The sequence below is a fragment of the Drosophila guanche genome, unplaced genomic scaffold (assembly GCF_900245975.1).
Source record: "Drosophila guanche unplaced genomic scaffold, DGUA_6, whole genome shotgun sequence".
Lineage (NCBI taxonomy): Eukaryota > Metazoa > Arthropoda > Insecta > Diptera > Drosophilidae > Drosophila > Drosophila guanche.
Window position 1 is genome coordinate 7,146,076 of NW_022995745.1, and position 17,876 is coordinate 7,163,951.

The 17,876-nt window shown below is 45.4% G+C and overlaps 2 protein-coding genes across 2 annotated transcripts in view; both read left to right on the forward strand.

Annotated features, from left to right (window-relative positions):
• LOC117580699 (midnolin homolog) overlaps positions 1–2,447 on the forward strand; it is a 28,912-nt gene extending 26,465 nt beyond the window's left edge. The window contains exon 4 of the mRNA XM_034267339.1: positions 62–2,447. Within this exon, the coding sequence (XP_034123230.1) occupies positions 62–772 (711 nt within the window). The 3' untranslated portion in view covers positions 773–2,447. The remainder of the gene's footprint in view (positions 1–61) is intronic.
• A 13,172-nt stretch (positions 2,448–15,619) lies between these two features.
• Positions 15,620–17,038, forward strand: LOC117580949. The gene has a single exon (XM_034267735.1). The coding sequence runs from the start codon at positions 15,692–15,694 to the stop codon at positions 16,790–16,792; it is 1,101 nt and encodes a 366-aa protein (XP_034123626.1). The 5' UTR covers positions 15,620–15,691; the 3' UTR covers positions 16,793–17,038.
• Positions 17,039–17,876: the final 838 nt, after the last annotated feature.

Below are 17,876 nucleotides of genomic sequence, written 5' to 3' on the forward strand. Positions count from 1 at the left end.
TAAGTGACGAGCAGCTCCTTTCCATTGAGACCCTGAAAACTAATCAAATTCTCTCGTGCAGTACTCATCGAAGCATCACAACTGCGTCAAGTGCAGTCGCGCCCACCAATACACAGCCGTGTCGACAGCCTTGACTGGCGGCTACTCCGCATCGAAGGCATCCGCAGCGGCAGCAGCGGCCGCAGTACTATCCTCAGCCTCCACATCATCCAAGTCCGTGCACAGTTGCTGCCTCCTGGAAGGCAGCAATGGCAGCGGCAGTTCAGCAGCCACATCCATTCACAGCAATGGAAATGGTTGCAGCTGTCGCTATCGCCTTGTGGCCGGTGCCGGTGGGGAAGAGCGCGAACGCGAGAAGGAGTTCACGTGCCAGAAGTGCACACAGGAGATGGACAACCTCAAGACCAAGTCGAAAATGGATCAGCTGCGCCTGGTCATGCAGCAGCACAAGCAGAAGCGCGAGGCTCGCAAACTCAAGAGCGGACCCTACGCGGTCAATGTCAGCAATGCGGCTGCGGGGTCCAGTGCAGGCGCTGAGGCTGCCTCTGTGGGCGCTGGCGCCCAGTACAGTGCAGTGAGCGCCCTGGTGGCCACTGCTGCCCAGGGAACTGTCGGAACAGCAGGAGGAACTGCAGCAGCCACAGCAGCAGGGGTTGGCGGAACAGCCACAGCAGCAACAACAACGACCACCGCCACAGCCACAGCAGCATCGGGGGCCAGCAGCGAGGTGCCGCCCAATCACATTGTGGAGGAGGTGGACACGGCTGCCTAAGCAAACCCCTCAACCTCAACCTTGTCCTATTTGTTTAGCATTTACTAGTTTATGCTTGAAATCTGTTCCAGCAAGCAACAAACACACAATCCACAACAACACCAACACGAAGGGAAATAAGTTAAAAAGAAACGGAAACGGAAAGAAGAAATAGAAAAGTAACAGAATAGAAGGATAGAAGGGAAAGAAAAACTTACTTAAGAGTGTAATCATCTAAAAATGTAGTTTGTAACCCCAACCGATCCTCATCCTTGTGGATGCTATGACGAGCAGTCCACCATCCACTCGTTTTGCTCTTCCATGCGGAGTCCTCCAATCAGCCCATCCGGGACGGTGGAGAGAGAGAGAGAGGATTGGAGCTGTTAAATTAATTGTAAGAATTCTAATTGAGAACACACACAAAAACCCGATGAAAAAACACAACCACAAGATGAGAATAATGTAGAATGCCACGACTCCACAGGGCTCACCAAGAAGAAGCCAGGAGATCGTATGCAAAATAATATTTGTAAATGGAATTTAGTTAAATTTGTTTGTTCTATCTGAGGGAAAATATTTCGAGTAACACTCTACTCTAGTAAAGAGAGAGAAAGAGAGAGAGAGAGAGAGAGGGAAAATTCAAATTGTTAAAATCTGAACCCCATAAAAATGTAATAAAAAAAAAAATAAAGGAACACACACGTAATATTACATGCATATAAATCCATAAAATAGCAATTATGAGTAACCGAAGGAAAAGAAATTCAAAAGTGAAGTGCAGAAATCATTTGATAAATTATAGAAGAACCAGAAATTAGAATTTACTTTAAGAACACTTTAAGGACACACACACACACACACACCACACACACACACACACATGGCTTTGGCAGCTTTATATTCAATATTATGTTAAAACTTAAACACGAGAGAACGAGGATCGATCGCTTTAACCTGATTTGCCTTAATAGAAAATCGTTTATTTTTTCCGCCTTATCTTTATATATAACTTTTTTTTTGTTTGTTTCTGGATCACAAAGATCACGAACATTTGTGTTTAAAACGGGTGAGCGAATGGAAGGATGGATAATGGTGGATAATGAATTGTTCAGCCACCAATCCAATACAATCAATCCATTCAAAAATCCACACCACACACTACAAGCTATTACTATTGAATTAGTTAGTAAGAACTACCTATGTTTCTTCGATTCTATTAATTTTACCTTTGAGAGCACACAACCCTAATGCTTTATGTATAATCTGTAATCTTTAATCTATTATCTATAATGATGATTACTATTTTGGATTGCAAGTATATCGTAGTTTAGTTTTGAAAAACTGTTCTCAGTTGCAGTTTTCAGCGGATTTATCAGTTAATCAGTTTGGAATATACAAATACTATACACATATTATTGGATACGTAACCTAATTCATGACTATTTTTTTTTGTTTGTTGTTCAACACTTACACTCGTACTCTTACCCGATTTAATTCTGATTCACATGCAGATGAGTAATGCAATTAGTTTTTAGGCAAGTTGAACTCTTGATTTTCGATTGGAGTACCTTTTGGCCCACTCCACCCGAGTGCACCCAACACTACAGCAACAACAACAACAACAACAACAACAACAAATACAAGAACAACTACTTTTGATTTCAATAAATGTTTAGTAAATGGTTTAGTTAACTAATTTGTTCTGTTTTATTTATTTCATTTTCGTTACGTTTATGGATTTTTCTTTCAGTTTTCTTCAGTTGAGATAGAGCTGCTTTTGGTGGAAACTGTACGCAGAGCTCTACCGTTATAATGTGCAATACACACACACACACACACACACACACACACACACATGAGAATTGTTTTCTTATGAATCGAGTATAATTTAATTGAAACGTTTTAGTAATTAATTATGTGCCAATTGCAAGTAAAAAAACAAAAAACAAAAGCATGATATATGTATGAAACCCTAGTGAGAATTGTAAATTATATGTCAAGCCCCCCTCCTAGCCCCACCACACCTCAAACACACACACACACACACGTATAAAAAGAGAAAGAAAATGAAGAATGGAAGTGCAGAAGCAAAAACAGAAGCAGGAGCAGGAGGAGCATCGACCAAATTGAAACTTTTTATGATTAAAACGAAAACAAAACAATAGGTACTATATTTTATGGTGGTAGTTATATGAATAAGTCAACAATTATGTGCAATTTATAAGGAACCTGTTTTCACCCTTGTTTTAAATGTTTTCACTATCCCCCCAAACTATCCATATTATATGAATATGCCTAGGTTTAGTATGTATCTATCAGTCTATCGCAATTAGGCTTAGGAAATACATAGTATATGTATGTACCATATAAGTTATATGTACGGTAACAAAACTAGAATATAGGAATGAAACGGAAGAAATATTGGCATGGAAGGAAATTTACAATGGAAATGGCGGAACTGTGAGACAAAAGATGAGAATCATTCGAAACATGGAAATGAGGGAAATGGCATGGCACCGTACGGGCAACAAACTTTGGTTCAGATAGGATTTGGATTTGGATTTGGATTTGGATTTGGATTGATTATCGGACTCGGTTGGACTATTTCTCAGCATATCTGCGTGAATTTCTAACAAAGTACAAAGACACACAAAAACTATGCGATTTTTTTTATATATACATACATATAACATAGTGCAAATATTTATACAACCACTCACTTGATCGATCACCCATTTACCTTCCCACATCCACACTAACCTTTTCCTTGACAAAGTTTGAACACAAAACAAATGCGCAACATTTGCTGAAACCAACTAAACCAAAAAAAAATAAGAAAAACGCGAAGAAAACCCTTGAAAATTATGAGGAAAAAAGACAAGAAACACACAAATTTAAATTGTAAACTAAATTAAATTTTTGTCGCATTAATTTTTGCATAGTTGAAATTTATGAAAGCGGAGCCCTTCCCCCAAAACCAAAAATGAAAAGCGCACATCGAAGGCATAGGCCATCCATAGGGATGCATAGGGACATGCATATGCATATATATATTTTTGAACTGACATTTTGCGTCTCTTTTTGTTGACATCTTTTGAGTCTAAGAGCAGCCGAGCTATCGCAGGAGGCAAACGAAACCAATCGATTAATTAATTACGAAATTAGCAAAATTATTTGACGCCCTTGAGCGGCTTAGAGGAGCGCAGTTGAGAACATCTAAAACAACTGAAAATCACAAATTAACTTTCTCCCACTCACGTTCCATGTTCCCCAATTAAATATTGACAACAGCAAAAAATGTAAAAACTCAGAAAGAGAATCAGTTTCAAAAGATCTCTCACACCCCTAGGTGTTAAGTGGTATAGACAAATTTTAATTCCAGCATCAAGAGTGCATTCACAGGCACATCACAAGGGATATGCATAGGCACATAGACATAATCTTATGATATGTATATCCCATGTGTATCTCGTGCACAAATTAGCAGAAATTTGGCAATTTGCAAACAAACCATCAAAACTCGATCGATTGTTTCTAACCATAAATGGCTAGATGGAAGGATTTGATACAACTGACTGTATCTCTGTTGTCACTGTCGAATGTCTTGATAAGATGCGTAGCCCACAGTTGACAGATCGTAATATAATATATTATATACATGTATTTTTTTTGCATATATAGACACATACATGCATACGTACATATGTACACACTTATGTAGAGGAAAACCTATGGTTAAGATTACATATAAAATAATAAAAAGAATTTTCGTTTGCCATCACTTCGATTGTTGTGTGCATTGAGTAGATGACCGTGAACCTACACATATACACGCAAATATACATATAAATATATGCATATACCTTTAAATACGAATCTATGTAGATGTACACAGTTTGCCATAGCCGAAATCGGAGAGATGAACACCAGCAGGCCATACCATTGCATGTATAAAACGATACAGAGTAAGAAAGTGAAAAACAATGCAAGTAAAAGTATTCATCAATAAACATACATAATTTCCAAACACAAACGAAAAGGACTAGATGGTGGAGTGTACTACTTTTTGGTTGGGAAAACAAGTGGAACTTGGTTGAACTAGATTGATGTCGATAGAAGGCCGGGTAAACCAGATTGACTACAGCTAAATCTATTCAAATTAGACAAACTTTTCCTTTCCGATATTTATTTTAGTTATTTTATCCAACAGGATATATTATTCTTATCAGGAACCTTTGGCTTCCTATAGGAGATAAAAGCAAGAAAAAACGTGTAATAAGAGTTTTCCAAAAACTCCCAAAATTCTATGGAACCATCTAAAAAATTCACATAATTCAGCAGAGCTCGTGTAACGTTTTCAATTGTATTTAAAGAGTATAAGTAACCCCACACAACAATTTTATAAAAATAATGAGGAAATTAATTTTCAGCAGCAATTCTGCGCCACCTAGCGGCGTTTTCAACAAAATTCTTATTGGAGCGAGGCTCAGCGCAGAAGAGCTGGCCTGGAAAAGCGGAAGACGACTTCATCGCTTGCCCAAGAACTTCTACAAGAGGGGGCGAGTTATTATAGTGTATATATGTATGATCTTGATCGTGATCTTCATCGTCGACCACATCGTTAATGTCACCGCAGAAGCGGAAATGGGCCATAGGTAGTGCCTCGAGCGGACAGCCTCACGGCAGGAACAGTGGTTAAAAAGCGCTTCCGCTGTCAAATATGTCGATTGAGTTCGGTTGATAGAGGTTGAAGTGGATGAAACTTGGTTGAAGATGGCAGAAATATAAGGAAATATAAGGATAATATAATATAAGGAATATAAAGAAAAGTCAAGCAAAACGGTAGCCAAACCAGTTTATTGGTAATCGAAAACCTCAAGACAGCTTAACGTTTTTTTTTTTCAAAATTTGAAATGATATGAGAGCTGAGTATTTCTGCAGAAAAATCTGGCAAAATATTCAGTCAGTAGAAACAGCAATAAAGTATGGAAAAAGGTTGATGCCCATACCCAACTCAATCTAACTCTTTCCTGCATTCAGAGTATTGATCACAAATCGATGGCTTCGCATAAGTTACGGGGAATACTCGTTCATCGATTATGGAAGGAAGGCTGTACCATTAATAATAAAGATTATGGGGCGTTTACAAGAGGTTGTCATGACAGTCGTCTGACATTTATGCAACTTTACGAGAAGGAGGACAACGGACTGGCATCACATCAGATTTCCACCCCGCCAGGACATCGCTGAGTCGATGGTCGCCGCCCAGCCCAGACCGAATGACAAGTCTATCAATTTTTCACACACTCCTGGCGACACCACTAGAAGGGCTAAGGGCTGCCAAAGGGCCAACCCAAGACGGACTGGGTGTCGAGGGATGTCTGGGCATTTTCCGAGCGATTAGAAGAGTAGGCCTTCCTCCTTCCTCCTCCCTCCTGCCTCCTCCTGTCCCGCGACAGTCAAGGGGTACAGGGGTACAGCTCATCAAAGCCCATCAAAGGCTGAGGGCATGCAAAATGTTGGCTTCATTGCACAATTTACCTTTCTGTGTGCGATCTTCGGGTTTTTGTTCGCTGCATATCGAATGCAATAATTTCTGACAATTTGCGAAATTTAAACGTCATGAAATGCAATGTCTTAAATTACAACATCGATAACCCTTCGGTGGGATCTCGAATCTCTTATCTGGAACCCTCGTCCGCTATTGCTGCTCTTTTTTCTTGTTGTACTGCCAAACTTATCTGAGAAGTTTGCATCTGTCATGCAGTAAAGTTTTGACATTGTCTCACTTAAATGTTGGCAACAATTGCAGACAGAATCCTTTGGATTGGTGCGATCTTTTTCAAGTTCGGGCTGAAGAAGTAGTTTAATTACTTGAAGTTGTTATCCCGCCTCCCGCTCCTCGTATGTTTGCCGTGTTTTGGGCCAGTTTTGATTTTGTGACTTGTCATGCGCTGACAGCTCAATCGGGACTATATCTTATGACAGCGCTCCGAAAACTGTCGCGTCATGCTTGGCCAGCCGCAACAAGGAACAACATCCACATCCCCTTCCCCAAGCCCAGACCCATACCCGTACCTATCCACAAAGAGAATGTCCCGAGATTTACATGACAAGTCAAGAGATGGGATGGTCTGTGTCCTGTCTTGCTTTCTGCATTTCCATTATGTTTCCTTTTTTTTTAAGGAAGAATCCTCCGGAATGCGGAAGGCACTGATCGAATTTAGTAGTCCGACCTGGACAGATGTCAATCAAATGAAATTAACACATCATCATTGGAAAAAAAAAAGGTACACATACGAGTCGTTTTTTGCGCTCTTTTGGGTGTCCCTGTCCCGCACTCGTTTCGGGCTGGGAATATATGTAGAGCAAGAGTCTTCGATTAGCCCGGGGCGGGGGCACGGGCGAGCTTGTCCAGCCCCGATCCCTGGTTCCCTGGTGATGGTGGTGGTTAAGTCGCATTAGGCGCTAATGTTTTTCTTTTCGATTTGCGCGATTTTCGCTTTCGCGATTATTGCGGTTGAATGCATTTAGCAGAGCTCCGATTTTAATACCCTGCGCATAGGGTATAATGTTTTTTTGCCAAGCACAAGCACAAGAAATAGAGCGGGATCCAGGAAAGAGTCGATATAGACTTGGCACTTATAAGTCTAAGCTACCAGCAGATAGTTTTATCCTATTTGTAATCATTTTATTGTAATCCTCATACCAAAGTTGAGCACTTCACGAAGTTTCAAATACATGCTTCAGGGTATTTGCAGCTACGACCCAGTCCAAACTAGTCTTTCCTTTCAGTCTTCTTTTTTGCATGATCTGAAACCCCCTAAAGTGCCCACTGTATCCCGGGCATGGAAATGCCCGAGGTCGCGTTGGTACTAATGGGATTATGTAATATCATTAATCAGCCGAGTGAAATCGGAATCGGAACTGGAAAGCTGAAGCATATGACATGTGCCACCTACCACTCAACTCAACCCACACAAAAATGCCGCGATAGAGGGAGGAAAACAATGGATGTGTCCAGGAGTGTGTCCAACCCCCATTCCCATTCCCATTCCCATTCCCAATTCAATCGACACGCGCTGCTCTGTGTCTGTAATTATGTAATTACCGATATGGAATACCGATACCGATAGACTCTGACCATCGCATATCGCACTAATTGCATTAAATTGTCCAACACGACAACGATCGCTGGCCAGATGACGCTGCCCGGCTCCGCACCATTCCATTCCATATCATCTCATCCGATCCGATCCGATCCCGATGTCCTTCTTTGTGTTTATTTTTATTGATACTTGCACACGTGCTTGGCTAGTTCCAGTCCCAGTCCCAGTCCCAGTGGCTGTCCCTGTGCTGTTTGCAAGTTGTTTGAACTATTTTGATCGGTTTACATTTAATTGGTCATGCAGCAGCGTTTTGTCCGAGCGCGCTGTAATTGCTTAATTTCGAGCTAGGCTCGTTGGTGCCAGAGCTGGCTCATCATCGGGGGGGTGGATTGATGTCGCATGGTCCCCCGAGGCATGTCCGAGATGTTTCATGGCTATCATATCACTTTCAGCCAGGTGCAGATACAAAAAACTGCACGGCACTGATGTCTTGTCGGGCGTGTACGATCCCATCGATGGTATGCTTTAAACTCGCTGTTGAGTCGGGGATCATTTCGTTATGAGCTACAGTCTAGATCTAAGTAAAACTCAATTCAATAATAATTACTGCATAGTTTACACAAAAACTCATCGAAATGTTCCAATCAACGTTGTCCATTTAAAAGTATATTAAATACATATTATGCAATAATAAAAGTAACAGACAGCGGCACGAACCGCGCCAGGGGAGAGTGTGAGCGAGAGCGAGAGCGAGAGCAATGTCTGTCGGTCTGCAGGCAGGGAGGAGTATCCTTGTAAGCTAATTATCCATGGAATATGTTGTGCGCCGTGCTCCCTCATCGATATGGTAATTTCCTGCCACCTTGATTGACAACTGATCTTCATTTCTTGCTCGCACTGAGCCTCCTGAGCCAACTGATCCCTTTGTTTTCGCGCAAACACTCATAAATGATGTTCATGCGCTGGGACATGCCCCAGACATGCCAGGATAGAAAAAAAACCGACTGCATAAAAAAAAGGAAACATTTCCCACGTAACCGAAGAGCTGAGCAAAAAACTCGGCACCCTCAGAGTGATGGGAGAAGGAGGAGAAAGCAATGTTGTTGCAACCATAGCTAACAAGCCTGTAATTACTCGACAAAGATTGTTGCCATGTAACACCTTAATGGACTTAACGTCAGGGCCCTCAGGGCTCCGGAATTCTGTCTCTGGCCTTGTCTTCGTCTCCGTCTCCGTCTCCGTCTCCGAGTCCTGGCTGCGACTGACGTGACGGAGTGACGTTACCCCCCCTTGGCAGGCAAAATTTGCATAAAAAATTCAGAAATACGTTACCAGAAAAAAATGGAAATATGGAAATGAAAAATGAAAATCCATGACCGTGGCGAAAGATAGAGAGAGAGAGTCGAATCCTTTTTCGGGCTGGTATTTTGACATGACATCGTGGAAATATTTATTTGTCATCGCCTTGACAAAAGGATTAAAAGCAATCATATTTTACGGACATGGAAATCCATGTTGCACATCCCGGAATTAGCATAGGTCCAATTGGGCAGGACACCCAAGAGATGGGAATGGGGAGGAGGCGAGAGAGATGGAGGGCCGGCAAATATTTTGACACCCAGTCCCGGACAAAGACAGTTCAATTATGAGCACACGAAGCAGATCAGTAAGGAAAGGGTTAAGGGGTTGAGAGTCTGAGGTTGGGATCGAGAAAGGGCCAGGGTTAGGCAGTTGACCAGCCGTCAGGACTTACACGAATCGAATACAATGCAAAACAAATCTGTGCTAAGTCGACTTAGGCACAGAGACAACTGTGGCAAGATCAGCGCACACATTCACACTCTTTCCTTGCACTTTCCTGGCTCCGTCTTGTCTTTGCTTGGGACAGCTGCGCTGGTTCCTCAGCTACTCGGCTCCTTATCGCTGTCCCACATCGGGTGTCCTCACTAAATGCAGCAATTAACTTAAAGACTACCTCAAGACATTCTCGACGCAGAGTCGCAGTGAGCGAGGGAGTCAGCCAAGCGGATAGTCCAAGTCAGCCTCTAATCGCAAGTAGTTGCACTTCCGACAATTACAGCACGGGACGGGACGGGAGAGGACGAGCAGCGCAGAAGAGCGAGCAAGGGCGCAAGTTCTTGCTGTTCCTTTCTGTGGGGGAGTGTGTAGAGAGAGAATGCGGTAATGATTGCGGTTAAGTTCTGCTCCTGCGACTGCTTTCTCAGGGTCATAGCTGGCTGGACATCCGTGATGTCGCCGTCCGCCGTCCGCCGTCCCATAATTGGTTTTCCATATGGGGGATTTTTCTCAGCTGAGCAGGAACAAAAAGCCAGGGTCGGAGGAGCTCTCCATCTACAGCAGCCGCAGCTCAGAGTCCTCCCTTTAGGCAAAGGGATAATAGGCGAGACGTCCGATCGGCCTTAATCTCAGTAGCGGCTACGGCCAGCTGCCTACAACCACCGCACTGAACCACATTGCACCGCCAAAGACATTGGCATTTGCTCTAATTTAGTGAGCCGGACAGGACACGAGAGGAGAGGGGACTACGTTTTGGGCAATTTTTGCGAAAAGGAAATGAAATTGGCTCATCTTGTGACCGGTGAGTGGACAGATCCTTTGTTGCAGTCCGGCTGCTGGATGGTTCCGTTCGGCTCGGCACTTTCACGCTTCTTAGACTACCATCGTCACAGCGTGTGGAACGTGCGGCCATTCCAGAGCCAGAGCCAGAGCCTGATCCTGAGCCTGAGACAAAGACTTAGGGGCCAATAAATCTGCTCAACGATCGGCCACGCATCAACTCTGACAGGACCCTATTGTTCCCCTTCAAGAGCTCGTGAGCCGAACAAAAGCTGGACCAAGCCGGAGCTCTAGACGAATGCAGATCACCTCGAGAGTTCATCTCGATTGCCGCATCGGGCCATAAAACCAGAGGCGCCAATTGCGGTGGTATGCAAAGGAGGCGCCGCCCAACCCAAACAACCGATCGCAGCGGTATTCTGTGCCAAGGAACTGAACTCTTTGCTTTCAGGAATATAAAAATTATTACAGTGCAATAAAATGGAAAAAATTCGTTCTCTTTTGGATTCAATCTCTTTCAATGTTCAGTTCAAAGAGTTAAAGTCCAGAACTCCCCATTCTCTGAGGTGTGGATAAATATAAAATTGTTCATTTTCGGACACGACATTTGGCTTGTTGTCTCTCAGCTATCTGCCCCATACATGCTACTTTCTTAAGTGGGTCGTTGAAGCCATTCAGGACCTTGGCCACACCCAGCAATTAGAAGAGGCCCGACTTGGTCTTCGTTCTTCGAGCCGCCACGATCTGTTGCAATTTTATTTTTTGTACTTTTTAAGTGTGCAAAACTGTCGCACATAAATTTTAATTAACTTTACTTTTAATTGTTGCAAATTTATGAGGGGAGGGGAGAGGCAAGGACATCTTCTGACTGATGCTGCTGCTGTTGCTGCTGCTGCCGTCGCGTCTTTTGTGGGCAGCGAGGCAAATGACAAACGAACAAACCCAGAAATGCAATCATGTTGGGTATGCCGTGGTAGGGAAGCGTCGGGCAGGCAGGGTACGGCACCGAAACACACTCGACTAGGATCGCGATGCAGGGATCGGCTCCGAGGATCCCTTTTTCCCTGCCTGTGGGACTCTCTCTGTTTTTGCTCTAAATTATTTGCCATAATTTCAGCGAGTTCCCTGCGCCCCTTCGGTCCTGCAATTTCTTTAATTTTTTTCTCTGTTCTCCTTTTGCCCACTTCCCCCTCCCCCCTACTCGCAGCGTTGGGAAAGGCATGCGGCACGTCACTCAGGCCGCATCCTTTCCTCTCCTCTCCTTTACTTTACTTTTCTCCGCTGCTCGCATTGTCGTAATTTACTTCTGCTTGTTGGATGCTGCTGATGTCGCTTTTGCAGCAGACAATCTCCCGTTGTGTGTGTGCTCTTCATTATGGCATGCATTGTCTTGTCTTGCTCGCTCGCTCTCTTCTTCTGGCTGCTGTCTTGCTTGCTCCTCGTTTGGCATGCTCTCCTTCTGCGTTGCTTCTCCATCTCCAGCGCTCTTTATTTTTTCAGGGTCACATCAAGTCTGAGTCGCTCGCTCTTCTGCACATCCCGACCCCTCCTAGTCCTCATCCACAACCTTCTTCTCCTCCTCCTCCTCCGTCTGCTGCTCCTGTGGGCTACAATGGGCAATTTCAGCACAGAATTGCGTTCGTTTGAAAATTGTCTCGTATTTGACAGTTGACAGTTGGTCGACTTTTGAGTTGGAAAGTTATGAGCGTAAACATGGCAATGGCTGGGCCCGTTATTGCCATTATCCTTTATGTACTACCTACGTATGTGGCACAGTTCTGCCAACTCATGTTGAGGTGCAGCCAACCTCTCGTCCCCCCCCTTGGGAACGACTGCCGTAGGCGTTAGAGTGTCATGGGTTGCGCTCTGATGGGATTATTTCTGGCGAAAAAATAGATCACAAAAAAGTTATGAAATCAATTAATCATTTTTGTCGGGGACTTAAGAGCCATTCGTGGGTTCCGTTTCATATGATAATACAGTTTTACCATTTCTCTATGGTACATACCCACAAAATCCGTTCATGAAGTGCTGTCATTCCATTCTCAGTGTCAAGGGATCCGTTAAAAATGGATCCTGAAAATATTTGCAATCAATAAATCATATTTTTGGTTCCGTTTGCCTTCGATAATACGTGTTCTATTTCCCTTAATCTGCGCAAATAGGTTAATGAAGTCCTGAACATTTCACTTTCCCATTTTACATTTCCCCTTTTTTTATGCCACTTCCCCCTCTGGCCGCCGCTGGGCTCTATTCCTTATGCAAAACGCAAACAAAGCCGCGCGACACACATTTGATACACTTTGGGCCTTTTTGAATCAGTTTTGTTTTTGGTTTTTTTTGTTGGCGGCGAAGCAAATCAAATGTCAATAAATTTCGCACACAATGCAAAGCAGAAACGCATTAATCACATGCAACAACAGTGTGCTGCAGGACCAGAGGTAAAGGGCTGCGAATGCGAATAAATATGCAAAGGTGAGCGAGCGAGCGAGAGGAGAGGCAGCGAAGCAGAGTGAGAGAATCGCCAGGTTTATGCTCCATTGAGCAACGGCATTGCAAATGCAAATGCAAATCGCTCATGAAAGGCAAAGAGTGAAAGTCAAGTGGCACTTCGTGGACGCGCTAAGAGAAGAGGGCGAGTAAACACGAGCGAAAGAGTAGCGTCGGGGCCGAAGCTTGTGATACTCTAATAGATCGTTCAATGATGAACGCATGAACGATGCATACGAAATGCAATGGACTCGAGTTGGATTCGGTTATCTAAGGAAACATTACACTCTTTCGCGGCTTAAAGTTTGCGCTAGCTACCATTAAGACAGAAGAAAAATACCTTCGGCTCTGTAAACATCTCGAAAAATTCATAACTTCCTTTGCAAGGGTATAGAAATGCATTCACACCGCTCTGCTGCGCTCCTGCGGGCAATTTGCATAGCGATCGTGACTTCGGGCAGTCCTCGGCCGGGTCGTGTCCTGGCTCTCGGCTCTCGGCTCTCGGCTGGCCCCTCATCAGGCCTCTTGTACTCTTGTCCCCGTTAATTAAGCGTAAAATCGTCGCACACTAAAAAAGCGACAACAAAAAGCCGACGAAAATTCAAATTAAATTTGAGTGGTTTTTGTGCATTTCTTTATACGAGATGTCCTCGTGGGCTCGACAAAAACCGCAGAAAATGCGAGGATTATGGTAATTTTGCCAGCGAAACGAATCGCATTTGAGCGGAGAAGCGGAGTAATCGAAGACAGTTCGGGACAACGTTCGGCCACGCCTCGTTACGAAAGGATGCTCGTTGAATCAAATTAATCAACACGTTAGGCCCGAGGCGACAGAGGGATCGATCGGCTTCGATCTTTTTTTTCGCCGAAAACTCTCTCAAAAACTCATTTAATCCTTTTGTGCGGCTATGTAAACAGCTATAACTCAACGGCACAGAAAGGAACCAACGCAGAAGTCCTCGCGCCAAAGGGTACAACGAGCGGAGAAACGAGGCAGAAAGTAAACCAAAAGGAGATTTCGCAGGGAAGCGAAGGAAAAGAGTTGAAAAGTTGAGAAATTTGCAGCGGTTTCAGCTCCGGGGTTAGATGGAACGGATGGTACGGGGCAATTAATTAACTAACCCTTACCGCCTTTGTGCTACAGGCACAAAGATGATCGAAAGATAGTCGGAGAGCAGAGCAAACAAAGAGAGCAAAAGGATAAGCAATGAAAAGCAAACAACTTTCACCGCAAAAAAAGAAAGAGTCGAAGGAAACGTGCGAAATATACGATCCTCGCTAGGAGCAATCTTTCAGCAATATATCTCCGAGAAAGATCGCAAATAAAGAGCTCAGGCAAAGATGAGGGAAAGATGCAAGCGAAGAAATGGCCGAAGAAAGTGGTTTCGCTTCTGGTGCTGGCTGCAACTAGATCTAGATCTAGATATGTAGTTCCATCGCTGGATAATCTCCTTTGGTCACGGATACTTTGAGTGATCGCTGAACGAGATCGTTGCCTGTCCGCTCTGATGACTGCGCTCATCACTTGAAGATCACTTCCATCTCACTTGAAGAGATCCCTTGAAGATCACTTAGCCATCACTTCACTGGCGGTTCGGTGGCGCTTAAGGACCCGCAGGTCGGAAGCGTTTCTCCAGCGCCGCTCAAGTAGACCCAACAGCTGGTCAAAGGTCACACATGTGGGCAGTTATCGCTGATCTGTCATCAATAATTTAGATCTGTTTATTATTTCCATATTCATATTTTTCGGCACTCCTTGAATCGATCCACAAATTGACAAAGCAGACCACTCCGTCTGAGTGGACGTGGAAGACTCTTAGTTTTTACTTTACTACTTTACTTTCAATCCATGAATCCATGAAATTCTTCATCTAGAGCAGTTGTCCAATCTGGAGATCCAAACCGACTAGTGAGGGAATGCTTTAATGCAGCTTGGACCTACATATGTCAGGAGCTTGAACCGTCGCGTTCCCAGCGTTTGTAACGTTTTCTAGCGTTTTCTAACGTTTCCTCCCGGAAGTGGCAAACATTTTCAATTATGAAAAACGCGAGTAGACTTTTGTATACTTGCTCAAATGTCATTTGCGGCCGCTAAAGAGCCGCAATTAATGGCTGATGTGAGACAAGTGGCAAGGAGGAAGCCAGGAGCTCCCTTAGTTGCAGGAAGTTGTCCAATCTACGGGCCTGGCTAATTAACCTGGCTGCTCCTGGGCCCTGGGACATGGACAAGTGGCGAAAGGGCCTGTTGCTGAAGCTCTCGCGACCCTCGGTGACATTCAAATGAGGGAAGGGCAGGGCAGGGCAGGGGAGGGGAAGGGAAGGAAACGATAACTTCCTTGAGCGCGGGGGAATAAAAGCAAATTTAATAACTGAGCGATGTCTGATAGGGATCTAGACATCATTTCGGGACTGCTCAACCGCACCAGGAGCAGGAAAGAGAATTGGGAAAGGAGCTGGCTAAGGTGTTAGTTGGATGGCATGCCAAAGAATGGCCCAAAATTTGTGGAGAAACCAATGCCAAAGGAGCAGCAGCAGCACAGATAGAGAGCCAGAGAGAGAGAGAGAGAGAGAGAGAGCCAGAGAGTGCGAGTCCTTGGCCCGGCGGGGTGCGCTTGCGCAACAACCCCTAAGGACGCGCGGGGTATAAAACGCAGCCCTCGCCCCGTACCGCTTCAGTTTGTCAGCGAGAGCAGTCGAGAACAGTCGACAGAGATCTAGATCTGTTTTTTTTTTTACCCGAGTCCACGAACATACGAGACCAATCATGCTGAAGTGGACCGCCTCGGCCCAGCGACTGAACGAGCTGTTGCCCGCAGCGGAGGAGATCCAGCAGCCCAGCCAGGCCAGGAGACTGCAGCGTCGGCAGCGGCGTGAGCGGAGAGCCACGATAGCCAACAAGGAGAACGTGTTGGGAGTGGGTTACACCTCCACCCCGGTGCCGGCGGTGGTGCGGCTGAGGAACAGTCCTTTGGTCCTGGCCCCGCTCAGCGATATACGGAATGTGACGCCGGAGCAGCACTCTGCCTCGCCCCATCTGCGTCAGCAGCAGCAGCAGCAGCCGCAATACCAGCGGGTGCAGAGCGTCCACTATGCCAGCACCCTGCCACGCTACGCCGAGGAGTACTCCCCCAATGCGGCGGCACTGCTGCTGCCCAGCGGCCAGCACCTGGCCATGCGGGGACTGGCGCCCCTGGATCCCTTCCTGGAGCAGCCTCGCTACAAGCAGCAGCAGCAGCTGAAGAAGCGCAAGCTGGAGGCGGACTTTGTGGCCACCATGGAGGTGCCACCGGCCACAGTGCATCCCGCGCCACTGCGCCCCATCACACCGCAGCCGCCATCCTCCGCCCAGATGGGTGACCAGACCCTGGACAAGCTGATCGACGCCATCCTCGACTCCGCCTGCAAGGCCGATGCCAGCGCCAAGAAGAAGCCGCGCCGCTCCACCTTCAATCTGCGGCGCCGCACCCTGGTCAAGCAGCAGCTGGAGTCGGACTGTGCCCTGACACTGTCGCCCTCCTACGCCCCTGGCGACGACCCGGCCAGCGACTTGAGCTTCAGCACCCTGCCGCTGGCCCTCAGCCAGCCCCTGACACTAGTTCCCACTCCGGAGCCAGCCTCGCCAGTGTCAAAGCTGCCACACCATGTGCTCCTCCAGATGCCCACGCCCACAACCGCTCGTGTCCAGCCACCCAAGCTGGGGGACAACACCTTTTGCCTAGAGACGCCAGTGAGGAGGCTAAAGCGCGGCAGGGAGGCACAGCCGGCGGCATTGGTGGCCAAGGAGTCGCCGCTCAAGCGCTACAAAGTCGATGAGCGCAACTATTTCGAGGTGGGCCTGGCCCTGCCCTCATCCATATATGTCTAAAGAAAGAGAGAGTAAAGGAAAAAGAGAAAACGAGAGAGAGAGAGAGAGAGAGAGAGAGAGAAAGCCGACGCTGACAAACGGGGGAAAAACGCTTAACCATGACGCTTATCTAGTTCCTAAGCCTAAACTAAGTCTCATCCCTGTACATATACCCAATTTTTCTCAATTATTTTATTCTCAATCGTAAGTAATTTATTCCCAGACATTCTTTTTTTTTGCACGCTGCTGTTATGTAGTTTTTGTACTCCAACCTTTTTTTTCATTATTTAATTTTAAAGAAATATTTATTAACGTCTTTTAATGTGTATAAAAATTATCCTTTTTTTTTCAATTAAATACAAATTTTATTAGTCAAATTTATTGTGGAATTTATTGATGTTTATCTATCGATGGAGGATAAGTTTTCAAGTTATTCCTAGAAGTTCTTTGAAGAAAAAAGCAAATCATTCTAGCTCTGCTATTGGTGGGTGTTCTATTCGAGACAAATATGCCACACAATGTTATGGCTTAAGTATGGCAAATCCAAACTCAAAGACTAGGCTCAGTAATGCCAAATTGTTGCACAAAACTGTGTGCTAAAATCCATATTTATGCAGTTGCCTGACCAAGCGATTGGCTCTGCTTGTGCTGGAGACCCAAACAAACAACAGCGAAGCGGGAGCGTCCCTAGATCAATGATCAAAGAACAGGTACACTCGGCCAGCGGGGATCATGCGGCTCAGCGCGGTTTGTGCTCAACGCCCCGTAGAGCAGCAGCAGCAGCAGCAGCAGGAGAAGGAGAAGGAGAAGGACAAGCGGTGCCAGCTGTCCAAATTCCCTTGTTTGCAGCCTCATAGTAGCTCGTGCGGCGGGGCAGGGAACACAAGACACAGGGCACAAAGGACACATTCTTATCCACATGACACTTGTTAACACTTTGACGCCCTCGCACACGTTTTTGGCACTGTAACTCGATTTGAGTGCAGTCGGTCCCATGTCCGATCCCCGATCACCGATCACCGATCACCCCGGTGCTGGGTTAGGTAGAGCCCTAGTCGGAAACCCGCTTAATCCGCTGCTGGTGCAACAACCTGTGCCACGACCT

Bases quoted from the DNA above. Each gene is read 5' to 3' on its own strand.
- LOC117580949 (XM_034267735.1), top strand. From the start codon at position 15,692: ATGCTGAAGTGGACCGCCTCGGCCCAGCGACTGAACGAGCTGTTGCCC.